The 19,125-nt window shown below is 37.1% G+C and overlaps 1 protein-coding gene across 1 annotated transcript in view; it reads right to left on the reverse strand.

The window, feature by feature from the left end:
- MSH4 (mutS homolog 4) overlaps positions 1–19,125 on the reverse strand; it is a 122,997-nt gene that overhangs the window by 23,711 nt on the left and 80,161 nt on the right. Inside the window, exons 11-17 of the mRNA XM_056122899.1 lie at positions 18,223–18,287; positions 16,355–16,524; positions 15,511–15,647; positions 13,853–13,956; positions 12,731–12,855; positions 8,257–8,457; positions 7,438–7,556 (exon numbers count right to left, since the gene is read on the reverse strand). Coding sequence (XP_055978874.1) covers positions 7,438–7,556; positions 8,257–8,457; positions 12,731–12,855; positions 13,853–13,956; positions 15,511–15,647; positions 16,355–16,524; positions 18,223–18,287 — 921 coding nt within the window. The remainder of the gene's footprint in view (positions 1–7,437; positions 7,557–8,256; positions 8,458–12,730; positions 12,856–13,852; positions 13,957–15,510; positions 15,648–16,354; positions 16,525–18,222; positions 18,288–19,125) is intronic.

Consider the following 19,125-nt stretch of genomic DNA (forward strand, 5'->3'; position numbering starts at 1 on the left):
ACAATAGCAAGAGACCTCAAAATAGCTCTAGAGTGAATCAGAGTCCTAGGAGATGATTCCAAGAGGAACAACATCAGAATCACTGGAGTACCAGAAGGTCAGGGAAACAATTCCAATAAAAAAGCCACGGTTAAACAAATAATTGCTGAAAAGTTCCCAGAGCTGGACAATGCACCCATTCAGATTCAAGGAGCCTGAAGGGTGCCAGCTAAAAGAGACCCTAACTAAAACAGTCCAAGACATATCATCGTTAGAATGATTGATGCTGCGGATAGAGACACAATACTGAAAGTAGCAAGGTTAAAGAAGGAAATCACATACAAAGGAGCACCCCTTAGATTCACAGCAGACCTATCAGGGGAAACCATCCAAACCCGAAAGCAATGGTGAGATACAGTGAAAAAAAAAAACCTCACTGAAATGAATGCTTCACCAAGAATACTCTATCCGGCTAAACTCTCAGTCAAATTCAAAGGAACAGTACACTATTTTGTGGATAAACAGCAGCTCAGGAATTTCATAGACTCAAAACCAAACCTAAAAGAAGAGCTAAAGGGGCTACTATAAGTCAAGACAAACACTACAAGCACAACACACCCTTACAGAAAAATGACACAAAACCACATAACAATAATCTCTCTCAACGTCAACGGTCTAAATTCACCAATTAAGAGACAAAGAGTGGCAAAATGGATTCAGAGACAGAACCCAACATTCTGCTGCCTACAAAAAACTCATCTCAACAGTCAGAGCAAACACAGACTCAAAGTGAAAGGATGGAAAACAATCCTGCAAGCAAACAGCTCCCTCAAAAAAGCTGGGGTGACCATACTAGTATCCGACAACATCAATTTCACATTGAAAAAGATTAGAAGGGAGAGCGAAGGCTATTTTCAATTTATCAAGGGATACGTACAACAGGAAGAAATCACACTCTTAAAATGTATACATACCTAATGAGGGGACAGCTAAATATTTAAAACAACTGCCAACATATCTTAAGGTGGACATTGCTAGCAACACAATAGTAGCCAGAGACTTCAACATCACCTTATCACCTCTGGATAGATCAACAAAAACAAAACTCAGCAAGGAAACATTGGCTTTGAAGGAAGAAATAGAAAAGAGAGGGCTTATAGACCTATACGGGACTTTGCACCCCAAAAAGAAAGAATAAACATTCTTCTCCAGTGCACACGAAACATTTTCCAAAACAGACCATGTTCTGGGCCACACAACATACCTCAATAGAATCAGGAAGATAGATAGTATCAACAATCTTTTCAGATCACGATAAAATGAGAAGAGAAGTGAATCACATATGGACACGGAGAACCAAATCAAACATGCGGAAATTAAATAACTCAATGCTGAACAATGAGTGGGTCAGGAAGGAAGTCAAGGACAAAATCAAAAGATACCTGGAAATGAATGAGAATGAAGACACGAGCTACCAGAACCTATGGCATGCAGCAAAAACCACGTTAAGGGAAAATTTATAGCTCTGCAAGCATTTCTCAGGAAGGAAGAAAGGGCACACATAAACAGGATGGTTTAACATTAGGAAATGAACCAACATAATCCGTCATGTCAACAAAAGAAATGATAAAAACCATATGATCAGATCAATAGATGCAGAGAAAGCATTTGACAAGATCCAGCACCCAGTTTATGATGAAAACCCTCGCCAAAATGGGTATAGAAGGAACTTTCCACAATATAATTAAAGCCACCTATCACAAGCCTACAGCAAGCATCATCCTCAATGGGGAACAACTGAGACCTTCCCTCTAAGATCAGAGATGAGACGAGGATGTCCACTCTCTCCACTGCTGTTCAACATAGTACTGTACTTGCAATAGCAGTTAGGCAAGAAAAAGATATTAAGGGCATTCAGGTACAAAAGGAAGAAATCAAGCTCTCATTATTCGCAGATGATATGACACTATACTTAGAGAGCCCTAAAACCTCTACCAAGAAACTCCTAGAAACAATAGACTTGTATAATAAAGTTGCAGGCTATAAAATCAAAACCAAAAAGTCCATGGCTTTCCTATACACAAATAGTGAAAGAGAAGAAAGTGAAATGAAGAAAACAATCCCATTCACAATTGTGCCCCAGAAAATCAAGAACCTAGGAATCAGCTTAACTAAGGAAGCAAAGGACCTGTACAAAGAAAACTACAAAGTGCTACTTCAGGAAAAAAAAAAAAGAGGACACGAGGAAATGGAAAAATATCCCCTGTTCATGTATCGGGAGAATTAACATTGTCAAAATGGCAATACTTCTCAAAGCACTGTACAAATTCAATGCGATCCCTATTAAGATACCCATGACATTCTTCAAAGAAATGGAGCAAACACTCCTGAAATTCATATAGAACAATAAGCCCCCACGAATAGCTGAAGCAATTCTTGGGAAAAATAAAATGGGAGGAATCAACCTCCCTAACTTCAAGCTCTACTACAAAGCAGTAATAATTAAAACAGCATGGTACTGGAACAAAAGCAGAGCTGTAGACCAATGGAACAGGGTTGAATATATTGAAATATCCCCCCAAGCATATGATCATTTAATCTTCGATAAGGGGGCAAGAAAAGTGAAGAGGAGCAGGGAAAGCCTCTTTAACAAATTGTGCTGGCAAAACTGGACGGCTACATGCAAAAAAGTGGGCTCAGATCTCTGCCTAACACCATGTACAAAAGTAAGATCAAAATGGACCACAGACCTCAACATCAGACCGGAATCCATAAGGTACATTGAAGACAAAGTTGGCACAATCCTTCATAATATTGAAGCTAATGGTATCTTAAAAGATGTCACGCCACTGGCCAAGCAAGTGAAAACAGAGATAGACAAATGGGACTATCTTAAACTAAGAAGCTTCTGCACCTCAAAAGAAACAGTGACCAAAATACAAAGACAATCTACAGAATGGGAAAGGATATTCTCCAAATATATTCAACACATCCGACAAGGGGTTGATATCAAGGATATACAAGGTACTGGTTGAACTCCACAAGAAGAAAACATCCAACCCCATCAAAAAGTGGGGTGATGAAATGAACAGAGACTTTCTCAAAGAAGAAATCCGAATGGCTAAAAGACACATGAGAAAATGCTCTACATCATTAATCATCAGGGAGATGCAGATCAAAACAACAATGAGATATCATTTCACACCACAGACACTGGCCCACATCCAAAAGAACAAAAGCAACAGGTTATGGCGCGGATGTAGCTAGAAAGGGACCCTCCTTCACTGCTGGTGGGAATACCGACTGGTTCAACCATTTTGGAAAACAGTATGGACGATTCTCAAAAAATTAAAAATTGAGCTCCGGAGCATTTGACCCAGCAATACCACTCCTGGGAATATACCCCGGAGAGGCAAAAAAGTATAGTCGAAGTGACATCTGCAGTTGTTTGTTCATTGCAGCACTGTTTACAATAGCTAGAATATGGATAAAACCTGAGTGCCCAAGAACAGATGACTGGTTAAAGAAACTCTGATACATCTACACAATGGAGTACTATGTAGCAGTTAGAAAAAAATGAAGTCATGAAATTTACATACAAGTGGTGCTACATGGAAAATATCATGCTAAGCGAAATGAGTCAGAAAGAGAGGGACAGACATCCAAAGATTGCATTCATCTGGGTAACATAAAGTAACAAAATAAGAGACTAACACCCAAGAACAGCTGTGATAAATACCAGGTTGTTTGCTCCATGGCTTGGAGGCCAGCCGCACACTCTAGGGGCAAAGGCAGCTCAGATAGAGAAGGGAGCACCAAATAAACGGTGCTGGGATGATCCTCCGAGGATGAGAGATGCATGTTGAAAGTAGACTGTAGACTGAACATGATTACAACTCAATGCCTCTTTTGCAAACTACAGCACCCAAAAGGAGAGAGAGAATAAAAGGGAATATCCTGCCACAGAAGCAGGGTGGAATAGGGGGATTGGGAGATTGGAGGGATACTGGGATCATTGGTGATGGAAAATGGGCACTGGTGGAGGGATGGGTACTCGATCATTGTATAACTGAAACCCAACCACAAAAATTTCTAAGTCTACAACTGTACCTTATGGTGTTTCACTAATAAAAATTTTTAAAAATAGATGGTTATATATACTTTGTTACAGAAAATTAAAACTCTAAGAACAAACTGTCTGTCCTCCCTTGATTTGTTTGAGAGGGCCCAGTAACATTGTGAAACTTGTTACTGTGTTTGGCATATTGAATAGTCAAGGGTAGCTTGCGAGGCTTTGCTGTATGGGCTAGATACTCTCAGTAGTTTGCTGGGCTCTCCGAGAGGGGTGGAGGAATTGAACTCAGGTCGACCAGGTCAGCCACATTCAAGGCAAACGCCCTACCTGCTGTACTATCACTCCAGCCCAAAGAATAAATAAAAGGGTAATTTTTAAAGGCTTATAATATGTTTATTTTTTATTTTAAAATCAAGTCTACCTGTAGTATTAGATATTACATAAAATTTTCCGGAACAGGTCACATATAAAAATCTTCTTTTCATCACATATAAATCAATTAAAAAAACCAGAAAGATAGCACAGGGGTTAAGCTATGTGTCTTCCTTACAGCCTATCCTGTTTTGATCCCTGCAACTGCCAGGAGTGATCTCTGAACACAGAGTCAGGATTAAGCACTGAATATAGCTGAATGTGGAATACAAATAAATAAGTAGAGCATGATGGACCGTGAAGAGGCTAGCAAGGGGGACAGAGAGAGAAGAATATGTAAGAATACAGGAGCAAGCACGTAGAAAGAGAGAGAGAGAGAGAGAGAGAGAGAGAGAGAGAGAGAGAGAGCGCAAAGGCTGCGAGATGGAGCACAGAGAGATGAGCGGGAGAGACAGGAAGAGACGGGAATGAGGAGCAGTGAAGACTAGAATGGGGGGCTTAGAGAGACTAAGGAAGGTGCGTGAGGAGAATGGAATAAACTGATGGCAATTGATCAATCAACCGGCCTGGCCCTCGTCTCCCCAGCTGTCTGCCCCATGTCCTGGGCTGCCCCCGCTGGAGGAGCGGCCCGGGCCCACCCCGAACATGGGTGGCGAGGGGGAGAGCCGTTGGGGTCACCCCTTGGCCCCCCTAAAGATTTTTTACACATACTAATTTTAGGAATATTTATTCTATTTCTATAAAAATTGATGGATTTTTGAAATGCAGATAAAGTTCTACCTATAAATAGCTTTGGCTAGTATGAACATTTTAACAACATTAACTTCCAATTCATGAGCACAGAATTAATTTTTATTTTATTTCAAAATATTTATTTCTATCAGTTTTTGTTTTGGTATGATAACTACAATAGTGCTAATATATATGGTATTGTTACCACTCCTGTGAATATATCCTGGAGAGGGAAAAAAGGATAGACGAAATGGCATCTGCACTTCTATGTTCATTGCTGCACTGTTCACAATAGCCAAAATCTGGAAAAAACCCAAGTGCCCAAGACAGATGACTGGTTAAAGAAACTTTGGTACATGTATGCAATAGAGTACTACGCAGCTGTTAGAAAAGATGAAGTCATAAAATTTACATACAAGTGGTACTACATGGAAAGTATCATGCTAAGTGAAATGAGTCAGAAACAGAGGGACAGACATAGAAAGACCGTACTCATCTGGGGAATATAAAGTAACAGAAAGGGAGACTAACACCCAAGAAAAGTTGAGATAAGTACCAGGAGGTTCACTCCATGGCTTGAAGGCCAGCCGCACATGCTAGGGGAAAGGACAGCTCAGATAGAGAAGGGAACACCAAGTAAAGGGTCTTGGGAGGATCCTCCCAGGATGGGAGATGCATGCTGAAAGTAGACTATAGACTGAGCATGATTGCCACTCAATGCCTCTTTTGCAAACCTCGGCAACCAAAAGGAGAAAGAGAATAAAAGGGAATGCCCTGCCACAGAGGCGGGATGGAATGGGGGGGATGGCGGGGGTGGGAGGGATACTGGGATCATTGGTGGTGGAAAATGGGCACTGGTGGAGGGATGGGTACTCAATCATTGTATAACTGAAACCCAAGTACAAAAACTTGTAATGTCCACAACTGTACTTCGTGATGTTTCACTAATAAAAATAATAATAAAAATATAATAATAAATAAAAATAAAAATAACTAAGTAAATAATTCCTCTTTGACCCATCACCTGTGCCCAGTAAGACAGCAGGAAAGCAGCAGTTCCCATCCTCAGCACATGTGGCTGGAGAACATAAAAATGACAAAAGAATAGGGAACACTGGGCCAAAACCCTCAAGAGGTAGTCCATGGAGTCTCAGAGACAGACTAAAGAGCAGTGAACCCCAGCAAGGGGAAACAAATAACAAGGTTTCTTACAGAAAAAGATAGGACCAGGTCTATGTAGACTAGAGAGCAAGGGAAAAGATCCAAAAGGCATATACTGGACTCAAGTTAGTGATAAGACAAGACAACTGGTATTATGTATGTGTAAAAATACAGAGACCTGGATATCTGGGAGGGTACAAAAAAAACTATGAAAGAATGTTTATTATTCAATAATTTTAATTATTTTCCTTAAAACTACTTTTCACTAGGGCTGGAACAATAGCACAGCGGGTAGGGTGTTTGCCTTGCACGCAGCCGACCTAGGTTTGATTCCCAGCATCTCATATGGTCCCCCAAGCACTGCCAGGAGTAATTCTGAGTGCATGAACCAGGAGTAACTCCTGTGCATCGCTGGGTGTGACCCAAAAAAAGCAAAAAAAAAAAAAACAAAACAAAAAAACTACTTTTCACTAAATATTTGTTTCTCGGAGATGGAAAGGATAAAGTGCACGCCTTGCCAGTGGATGACCCCAATTCAATCTCTCACATCATATGGTTCCCCAATGATCACGAGTTGCAATACTGGAGACCACTGAGCACTGTTGGGGTGAATCAGTTAATAATCCCTCACTCCACAAAAGTAATACATCCTTTTCGTACATACTGAACCACAGACTGACTGACAGAAAGTTACGAGAAGGAACTCCTTGACCTCCTGAGCACCAAGCATCGCTTGGGAGACCCCAAAAAATAATAAATAGAAATTCTTTGGGGTGTGGCATTTGTGTGATATCAGTGGTGTTCAGGAGCTATTCCTGGATTTGTTATCAGGACTCACTCCTGACAATGCTCAGGGACCATGTGTGTTGCTGAGGACAGAACCAGTGTCAGTCAGTCAATGTAAGTGTTTTTCCTTCTATACTATTTCTCCAGTTGTAAAATAGAATATTTGTTTTCATTTCTACCTAAGATATAAATTGGGAAGTTGTCCTTGACTGCCCTCTGGCTCTTACAGAGGAGTATATGCACATCTGCATGTTTCAGTACAAGAATCTTTTCTTAGATAATAATTGGCCATTAGTGTGAAAGTCAAATATAAAAATGTTTAGTTTGTGTACCTCTTTCATTTCCTTCATAAATGTTGATGAATTTGTTTCAATATCATCATCAGTACTGATTCTTGTAAAAATCTGTTCAGCAATTCTAAAAGAAGAATATTCTGCTGGAACATATGATCCTATAAATATAAAGTTAAATTTAAACACTTTTTTAAAATATAAAACTAATGTTGTTCACTTTTTGAGATTCAGATCATTCATGAGATTATAAAAAAATCATATGATAAAAAGGACTAAATACACTCTTTGAAGACAAGACCCCTGTTCCATCACTTAACTTGATTAAGTATTCAGTACTTAAAGTCTCACTGTTTTCATATAGAAAGAGGAAATACTGGCCCTACATACTGTAAAATGCTATTTGGAATTTCTAATGAGAAAGTATATACTCAAGGACATTAGAAAAACTCTTCATAAATCTGATAAAAATTATCTAGTTAGATGTTAAAAACACTAAAAGTATTAACAATTTTATGGAAATTCTTATTAAGCTCAACCTTACAAAATAATTACAGAAACATTTAAGAATTACCTATTATAGGGGCTAGAGAGATAGCACAGAGAGTAGGATGCTTGCAGTGCCCATGGCCAGCCTGGGTTCAATCTCTAGCATCCCAGATGGTTCCTCAAGCACCGTCAGTAGTAATTCCTGAGTGCAGAGACAGCAGTAACCCCTGAGCACAGCCAACACTACTATACTTATATGCAAGAAAATCTAATTCAAACTCTCTTGAGATTAATTTGGCACCTGGAACTAAAAAAAATTAAGTAGTGAATGCAGAATAGGATTGGGAACTCTAAAGTAAAGTCATAACTTACCAATCTGAGCCATAATCTGACAAAGAGCAATCTGTTTTAAATATGTGGATTTCCCACTCATGTTTGGTCCAGTGATAATCAAAAAATTACTTCCTTCTGTAACATAGGTATTGTTGGCAACAGGTTTTTCCACAGTTATTTTTTCAAGAATGGGATGCCATCCTTGTTTGATTGCCAAAGTATCAGTAAACTCTGGCCGAACTAAAGAAAAAAAAAGAATAATTTTGAATTTTTAAAAATGTTATTCTAGTCAGCATGATTTACCGTTAATGCTAAAGTCCTCGTAGCATTTCAACCTCATACGCTCTACCAGTATCCACTTCCCTCCAATGTCTCAGAGTCTCCTTCCTTGCACAATCCTCACCTGCCACAGTAAATTCAGTTCTACAGACCTACACATAGATTCCTTCTTTGGGCAATTTATTATTTATTTACTGTTCTTTAGCACTGTATCACTGTCCTCCCATTGTTCATCGATTTGCTCGAGCGGGCACCAGTCACATCTCCATCGTGAGAATTGTTGTTACTGTTTTTGACATGGGCTAGAGCGATAGCACAGTGGGTAGGGCGTTTACTTTGCATGCAGCCAACATAGCCGACCCGAGTTCGATTCCTCTGCCCCTCTCGGAGAGCCCGGCAAGCTACCGAGAGTATCTCGCCCACACGGCAAAGCCTGGCAAGCTACCTGTGACGTATTCAATATGCCAAACAGAGTAACAAGTGTCACAATGGAGATGTTAGTGGGCCCGCTCAAGCAAATAGATGAACAATGGGAGGACAGTGACAGTGACAGTTTTTGGCATATCAAATACGTCAATGGGTAGCTTGCCAGGCTTTGCCAGGTGGGCGGAATACTCTCAGTAGCTTTTTGGGCTCTCCAAGAGGGACAGAGCAATTGAACTTGGGTCACCCGCTTGCAAGGCAAACGCCCTACCAGCTGTGCTATTGTTCCATCCCACTGTGCTTTAATTTTTTAATATTTATATTTAAGCATGTTTATGGTGTATACACTCTATACCCCTTAGTAATTTTACTAGGGTCAATTTGGAACAATAGGGGCTGGAGATAATAGTGTAACAGGTAGGGCACTTGCCTTGCACACAGAAAACAGCTGACCCAAGTTTAATCCCAGTATCCCATATGGTTCCCTGATCACCACCAAGAGTAATTTTTCTTTTTTTGCTTTTTGGGTCATACCTGGTGATGCACAGGAGTTACTACTGGTTCATGCACTCAGAAATTACTCCTTGTGGTGCTCAGGGGACCATATGGGATGCTGGGAATCAAACCTAGGTCGGCTGTGTGTAAGGCAAACGCCCTACCCGCTGTGCTATTGCTCCAGCCCCCACCAAGAGTAATTTCTGGTGCATAACCAGCAATAACTCTGAGTACTGATGTATGTGACAAATAAACAAAAACAAAATTTTTTTTCAAACAATAATAGTCCCAGCACCATCACAACTTTTAATCACTCCTTGGGATATCAGGATTTCATTCCCTCCCTGTCAATGTTCAAGGCTACAAAACTGCTTATAACTTATTAGTATTAACATAAATTTAAAATAATTAGGCATTGATAATGTTTTAAAATAACAATGAATTGGATTGGAGAGATAGTGCAGGGGAGAAGGCACTTGCTTTGCATTTAGCAGACCCTGATTTAAATTATTGGTATCACATATGGTTCACCAAGTACTACCAGAGGTCACTCGTAAGAAAGAGCCAGGAGTGATCTCTGACCACCACAAAGTATGGTCCTAAAACACAAAATACAAAAATAAAAATAAAATTCCAATGGATTGTCCAGGGCCAAAGACAGTACATTGGGTAAGGCACTTGTCTTGCATGTAGCCAAGCTGAATCCAATCTAGGCATCACATATGGTGGCCCAGAACCACATATGATCCTTCAAAACTACCAGGAGTGATCCCTGAGCACAGCCAGAACCAAGCCCTGAGCACAACCAGGTGTGGTCCAAAACTAAGAGCAAAAACAAGAAAAAAAATGAATTGTCCATATATCAGAACTGCATGGTTATTTAACATGCATTAAGCATTATTTAAGTTTAGTTTAAGCAAGCTTCATTTCAAATAATATATAAATAGAGAATAAAAACAAATATAAAACTAAAGTTCTGTCCAAGCCCTTAGAGAAGTTTTATCTAAAAGAAAATTTTGGGGGTCAGAGCAATTGCACAATGGTAGAGCACTTGCCTTGCATGTGACTCACCTCGGTTAAATTCCCAGCATCCCATGTGGTTTCCTGAGCCCGCCAGGAATAACTCCTGGTATAGAGTCAGGAGTAACCCTAAGCATAACTGGGTGAGCCCCCAAAATACAAAAAAAGGAAAAAAATTCAGAAAACAGAACACCTGACACAAGAGACACCCATAGAGTAACAAATAATGATTCTGTTCCAAAAAATATCTCCTTAGGAAGAGGTAAGAAGGAGAGGGTAGGAAGACCACTGAAAACTAAAATGCTACATGTTTTTAGATGAAACACATAGATAAACTTAAGACATTAATTTTAAAAAAGTAAAGTTGTTTAAAAAATATTAAAACTTTAAAAAAATATTTGTAAAGTATTTATTTATCATAAAAATAAATTAAGGCTTAGGAGACAACTCAAAAGGCTAAAGTACAAGGTTGATCCCATGGTCTCCTGAGCACTACCTGGTTGTGTCTCAAAAATTAAGCAAAAAAAATTTAATATTGTATTTTGGAATTGCTATTGCTAATTTAACTAGAAATTTAATTTTAAATTCACAATTATTCAACCTTAGATACCAAACACTGCTGTAAATTTACACATAATTTATATGGTTGGTGTTATGATGGATAAGAAATTTCAAAGAGCTGATTTGAAGTGTTCATCAAATACTAGAGAATTACTTAACAATTAGGAATTTTACCAATGGGAGTAAGGGGAAAAGTTGGGGCAGGTCAGGAAAGGGACCACTATGACAATGATAGAGGGAAGTGGTCCTTTGACCAAGACTAGGTGTTGAAAGGAGGAAAAGTAACATTTATAATACACTAGCAATGACAGTATGGTAAACTGCAGTGCCTTAAAAGGGGAAAAAGAAAAGGAAATAGTGCCTGCTATAGAGTCAGGCGGAGGAGTGGGAGGCAGGAGGAAAGCTGAAGATTTTGGTATTGGAAACTGGACACGGAGGGAAATAAAGAGACTGGTACTGGAATACTGTATACCTGAAACACAACCATGGAAAAACTTTTTAACTCTCTAATTCACAGTGATACAATAACTTTTTTTTTTTTTGTCTTTTTTTTTTCACCTTTATTTTATTTAATTTTTTTTTAAGTTGTAGATTTACAATTTTTTGTGCTTTGGTTTCAATTATACAATGATCAGATACCCATCCCTCCACCAGTGCCCATTTTCCACCACCATGGATAATATCCCTCCCACCCCCACCCCCCCATCCCCCCGTCTCTGTGGCAGGGCAATCCCCTGTGTTCTCTCTCTCCTTTTGGGTGTTGTGGTCTGCAAAAGAGGCATTGAGTGGCAAACATGTTCAGTCCATAGTCTACTTTCGACATGCATCTCCCCTCCTGGGAGGATCCTCCAAACATCCTTTATTTGGTGCTCCCTTCTCTATCTGAATAGCCCTTTCCTCTAGGATACCCGGCTGGCCTCTAAGTTATGGAGTAATCCTCCTGGTGCTGATCTCAGCTATTCTTGGGTATTAATCTCATACTTTGTTACTTTATATCCCCCAGATGAATGCAATCTTTCTATGTCTATCCCTCTCTTTCTGACTCATTTCGCTTAGCATGATACTTTCCATATTGTACCACTTGTATGTAAATTTCATGACTTCATCTTTTCTAAGAGCTACATAGTACTCCATTGTGTAGATGTACCAAAGTTTCTTTAACCAGTCATCTGTTCTTGGGCATTCAGGTTTCTTCCAGTTTCTGGCTATGATACAATAACTTTTTTAAATAAAATTATTTAACATTACCTTCAAGGTTTGTATAGAGGCAAAGAATATAAAAACAAATTCCTAATCTTGGAATGTTCACTTTTAAGGAGTTAGTAAAGAAAATGCTTGCTTTGAATGTTTGATTCTCTCATGTGTATTACATCTGTATTAGTCACACTGCTTCTAATGAGCTTTTAGGTTTGAGCTTTATAAATATAGCTCTATAAATATATCATTTTCATTACAACAGCTCTGAAAGCTTCTTATTTTAAGAAACTTTAAAGTTTATTATTTTTTTCTTATGAGTGAAAGAAATGTCATTTTTATGTTAGTAATTTTCAGACTTTAAAAATAAAATTTTAAGGCTAATTTCACCACCTTCATTTTGAGCTTTAGATTAGAAAGATAGGCTAGGAGATTATACTTTAGGTCGAAAAAGGTAAAACATTTGATCATTACATAAAATTATTTGAATAAAATACAAATTTCAGTATGAAAGATATTTTTTCTCAAGAAAATAACTTACCATAGTGAGAAAGAGTACAGGCATGAGCAAATGACAGCAGCATATCCAACATTGACACGGTGTCAGATAGTTTATATAAGCAATGAATATGTTCATAAATCTCACTTAGTAGCTTGCACACAATCCTAAAAATACATGTTTGATTAAACAAGTAATGTTTTTAAAGATACATACAACCAAACTGTAAAACAATATTAAATTAATTGCCAGAGATAAAAATAACATTCACAGTTGAGCACTACACCACAGATAAAATATACTGCTCAACTGCCTCTTTTTAGAAATGTGAAAATTAAAGTTCATATTAAGAGTTACAACTGCTGGGGCTGGAGCGATAGCACAGCGGGTAGGGTGTTTACCCTGCATGCAGCCAACCCAGGTTCGAATCCCAGCATCCCATATGGTCCCCTGAGCACCGCCAGGAGAAATTCCTGAGTGCAAAGCCAGGAGTAACCCCTGAGCACCGCCGGGTGTGACCCCCCAAAAAAATAGAGTTACAACTGCAAAGTAGCATTAAATCCATATTCTGGTATGCTAGCATACCTTTTAAATGACTTTTAAATACGAATAAATTTGTACCAAAATTTAATATAGGCAAATCCAAAATCCATAATTATATTCAAAAGATATTGTTAATAATTTTTTGGAAAGCCAATCTTTCATTTTGTCATCTTAGTTTATCAATTATCAATATTCTCTTATTTCTACTTGTATTTGAAGTGTTTCATGAATACAAAAGTCTGGCACTACTGTGAAGTTGCTATAGAAATACTATGGCTTGGGAAGCTGAGATTCAGATCCTAGCAAAAGAATAAAATGAATAAAGACCAAGTTAAGTTTATCAGGTACAAATTTTACATCACAAGAATATATAGATGCATAGATTATAATAAGAATGTTTTTGCAATTAGATTTTTCCTGAATCTTCTCTGAGGCTCACAATCCCAATCACAGTGACAAGACTTAAAATTTTAATTGTTTTTCCAGGAAATATTCTCTTTGCTAACATTCATAATTTTTAATTTTTTGGTCACTTGAGAAAAATTAAATTAATAAAATGTATAAAGAGTACCTCAAAATTAAACCAATTTAATTCAATATTCAAAAACTGAATAATCTTACATGTAAGTCATGTGATATATTTCTCTCAAAGATTCTTGGCACCTTTCATTCATCTTAATTAAATCTGTTGATGTAAAACTGTAAGAATTTTTCACCTTAGAAATCTAAGAAATCAAAAAATAATTATCATGATATGTACATACACCTAGAAAAAAGGTACAGGTTTAAAAAATAGAAATATAGGTATTTAGGTCAATTTCTTTAATTTTTTTTTGCAGTATAGTATTATAAAGAAAGTCCCAAATAATGACCATGAAAGTAAAAAGGAGTATCACTTCTGAAAATAAAACAGGATTTTTTTTTTACAGGTCTTAAAATGATTCTTTGGAAATGTTAAATCACCAAATCATACTACAAAGTAACATGCACGATAGCTATCAGAAATCCTTCTTTGACCACTGCTTAGCTCTTTCCTCATATCTGAACCTCATTTAAAGTCTCAACCCTTTCATTAGCTCATGAATCTCTCATTACTTGTAATACTGTGTATATATTAAGCCCTCAAAGTTAACTACTTTTTGTCAAAAGGAAAGCTGGGAAGGCAACGACAAGAGTGCATTAAGACTTTCCAAACTAGCATACTGTGAATAAGTTTGGGAAATATGTAACAGGAATAAAAATACATGGTTCACAGGTTTTGTAATATCATATTTTAAAAAGGTATGCAAATTACTTCAAGAATTTTAATTCTTTAAACGCAGCTCAGATAGAGAAGGGAACACCAAGTAAAGGGTGTTTGGAGGACTCACTTGGGATGTGAGACGCGCGAGGAAAGTAGACTATAGACTATAGACCAAACATGGTTACTCAATACCTCTACTGCAAACCACAACACCCTAAAGGAACAAACAGAACAAAAAATGTCCTCCCATGGTTCATCGATTTGCTTGAGCAGGCCCAGTATTATCTCCATTTTGAGACTTGTTGTTACTGTGTTTGGCATATTGAATATTCTCGGTAGCTTGCCGGGCTCACCGATAGGGATGGAGGAATCAAACCCGGCTCAACCTGGCTGGCTGAGTGCAAGGCAAACGCCCTACCGCTGTGCTATCGCTGTGCGTACCCTAAAGGAAAGAGAGAGCAAAGGGTAATGCCTTGCCATAGATGTGGGACAGGGTGGGGGGATGATGGCCTGGAAGGGCTACTGGGTTCATTGGTGGTGGAGAATGGGCACTAGTGGAGGGATGGGTACTTGATCATTGTATAACTGAAACCCAAACACAAAAATATGTAAGTCTACTACTGTACTTCATGGTGTTTCACTAATAAAAAAAATATTTTAATAAAAGAATTTTAATTCTTTGACAAACAAATGCACCTTGACAGCTATTTAAAATAGGAGATGGTATGATATTTTCCAAATTTCTTTCTTAAAAAAATATTTTACTTCCGTTATTCTTCTTTTTAACCCACAGCAAGCTCCCAAGACTGTGGGAAGAATAGTGTGTAGTATTTCTCCAAAATAAGGAAAGCTTCTAAATAACCTTCATGATAGTGTATTTGTTAACTGGGTAGTAAGAGTAATAGAAGTAACAGATAATTAAATAAATAACTAAAGAAAAATTTGTAATATAGAATTCAAGGAGCACCGGACAATATATAGATGTAGCTCCATAAAATCAAAAAAGGTGATTTTCAACCAAAAATGTAGAATGAACCTTAATAAACTCTGAAGGAAGTTGACCATTGGGTAAAGCTGCACAATCTGTAGTCATCTGGATGAAAAATCCTCGAGCAGAGCTAAAACTTGTCCTTAAAGGAAGACTGTATTTTTCTGCAAGCTGTGATATCATTCCTAGTGACCAAGTACAAGAAAAAATAAATCTTAATGATTTATCTTTAGACAAATCTTTTTAAAAATCTATAAAATTTGTCTAGTTTTAAATTTTCATAATATTTTCTGGTTATTTTTATACACAAGTAGGTCTTTCACTTTTTTATGTTTTACAGAGAATTTTTTAGGGGCCAAAGAAATAATATAGAGGTTAAAACTCTTGGTTGTGTATAATCAACCCCAATTCAACTGGGCACCACAGGGAGCAACTCCCTCACCCCAGCACACAGCCATGAGTAGCCCTCAAGCACTACTGGGTATGACCCCTACAAATAAATTAATTTAATTAACTCTATAAATATTTTTAATGTCCAAAAGTATGTGGCTAAATTCTATTTAAAAAACAAACAAACATCATCGAACAAAGGAAGGAATTTTGATATGTATTTTGAAAGTAAAATAAACCATTGAAATTAAAATAAAATCATTTTATTTCCCATGATTCCTCAAAAAAAATCTTTTTAAAAATTGAATTATCCTATCATCTTTAACTCCTAGAGTCCTAAATTCAAATTTTTATCTGATGACCATTAATTCTTTGCACATCAGTTGAGAAAACTAATATTTATTATTCTTGAAAAGACTAACTGGAAAAGTATAGCATTTTCCTTTATAAATACTTTTAAATAAAACAGAAAATATGCACTGCACACAAATAATTAAGTTACCTGCTATGTCATCTACAATCTCTGTATATGTTCGCCTAGCTATGTCAAGAAATTCATTTATGTTAGACCTCACTGCATAGCACTTCTGAGTCCTCATGTTCAAGCATCCTTTCATGTATCTTGCATCATCATTAATTACTGTTTTAATCTTCTCAAGTATAATTCCAAACCTTAAAAAGAATATTATAGATAGTCAAATAATTGTTTAGTTACAAATTACAGCAGTGATAGAAAATAAAATTTTTTACTATCATGGCTAAAAGAATTTTCAAAAGTATTTCAAAAGTATTTGAAAACTGTATTTAGCTTATGTAAGTTATAAGTGAAAGTGTATCCATTTTACTGTTCTTTTTAATTTGGAGAGGACAGCATATTCAGTGATGCTCCAAGTTTACTCCTGGGTCCGGGCTGAAGGATCACTCTTGACTCGACTCAGGGGACCAGATGACGTGCAAGAAATAGAACAAGGTGGACAGCATGCAAAGCAAGGACCTATACCTCCCACACAGCATATCCATTTTAAACTAGTACGCCCATCAGAACTAATCATCTAAAACATGAGTTCACCAAGAATAATTCTACAACTGTTACTAAACACATCTCCCAAATTTTACACAATGACTATGCCGGTGAGGACTTAATATATTCCTTAAAAGACAATTATAAAAATCTAACTCCACATTCATTGATTCAATGAAAATTTTCTTCTACTATAAATCAATCACTGTGCTTGATATAGGAATTAAAAAACAAGATTAACATATGCCCTTAGTTGAAACAAGGGAAATTAAACACATATTGTAAGACAGTATGACAAGAGTCCCACAATTATCATTGATTAAATGCATATATTAACAAACCAAAAGTCTGGTAACACCTTTAAACTTCTTGTTTTAGTCTCTCCTATATATAATTTATAATTTATTTTCTCATATATAATTTATAGTTTATTTAGCTTTATTATGAATCTTAATTTATGGCCTCATATAAGGTGTGAATCTCGAACCAATATAGAGTTTTGTAGTATTTTTTTAAGTTAAGAATCAAGGTGCCACTGTAAAAAAAAATTTAAATTAAACAGCATTCAGCTCTCCTTTCACTATATCTACTACTTTTTGTTATCCTAGGCCCTTCATGACTTAACAAAAGAAAATTCTATTTAGAGGAGGAACAATTCCCAAACAATAGTTAGGTCTGAGGTATCCTAGAAAGTCAGATAGTTCAATGTTTGGGCCCAATGGAAAGGTGTGCTCACCTGGTGACCCAATCATGCTCACTGGCCACCAGGGCTATCTCTTGCAATAATTAAGGGGCTATTAAGTGCGAGAGATTAAAATCATGATCAAGCATGTGCAAAGCATGTTCTAGCCCTTTGAGCTATCTCCCTGACCCCCAAATACATTTTTATGTTTTTAAATATTTTCCTGGGTATGGAAATATAAATAAATATTAAAAGTTGTGTAGAAAGAGGGAAGATAGTACAGAGGTTAAGGAAATCGCCCTGCACACAGTGACCTCAGTTCTACCACTGTCACTACATATGTCACTACGTGTATCACCAGGAATGACCCTCAAGCCCAAAGCATAAAGAGTTGCCCCTGAGCAATTTAAGGTGTAGCCCAAAAATCCCAAAACTAAATAGATGTAAATAATGTAGAATTTCCATTTTTTAATGCTAATAGTTCACTAACACAAATATTCAATGTTCTATTACTGATTGATATGTATGAGATATAATATTTACTGGAATACTGATAATAGTCTAAACATCTATTAAACACAGCTAAATCACTTGTTTTGTTGACCAGAGTCCTTAAAAATCTATTTATGAACAAGGAAAAAGGGGTTAACAGTTGAGGGACAAAGACCTCATGTCTTCCAAGGAACCATAGTAAGCTCTTAATAAAGGTGTTTCACAGTTCTTCAGAACAATCTAAGAATAAAATAAAGATAGTTAAAGATAATAAATTAAGACATTATTCAAACAAAATTTTCCATTGACTTAATACTTTATGGTTTATCAAGCGCTTTCTTGAGTCAAATTTTTAAAATTGTATGGTTATATTTGTCTTCTCCCTAACTTAATTCTAAGCACTGGAGACTTCATAGCAAAAAAAAAATCTTTTTTTTAAATGTAAGAGTACTGCTATTGACCACAACACCCAAAAGGAGAGAGAGAACACAGGGGATTGCCCTGCCACAGAGACAGGGGGGATGGGGGGATGGGGGTGGGAGGGATATTATCCATGGTGGTGGAAAATGGGCACTGGTGGAGGGATGGGTATCTGATCATTGTATAACTGAAACCAAAGCACAAAAAATTGTAAATCTACAACTGTAAAAAAAAAATAAAATAAAGGGAAAAAAAAAGAGTACTGCTATTTATTCAGTCACTGATTAGACTGATTGAATTAGGCATGAACTCCACCTTACATTTTTTTTCATTTTTTTAGAATTTTATAAAATTTTTGAATCACTATGAGAGAAGTTACAAAGCTTTCGGGTTTAAGTCTCAGTCATACAATGAAACACCCGTACCTTCACCATTCCCCATTTTCCACCCCCAAAACCCCAGTATACCCCCATCCCACACCCTACCCCTACCTGTGGGGCAGATGATTTCCACATTACTCTCTCTCTACTTTGGTTACATTCAATATTTCGACACCAGACCCACCACTATTATTTAGGATTTTACCCCAACACTCAGATCTGTTGAAAAGGCAACAGTAGACAATTTGTTTTCTATTGCTGATTATGAATAAAATATG

Source organism: Sorex fumeus, unplaced genomic scaffold (genome assembly GCF_029834395.1).
Source record: "Sorex fumeus unplaced genomic scaffold, SorFum_2.1 ptg000047l, whole genome shotgun sequence".
Classification (NCBI taxonomy): Eukaryota; Metazoa; Chordata; class Mammalia; order Eulipotyphla; family Soricidae; genus Sorex; species Sorex fumeus.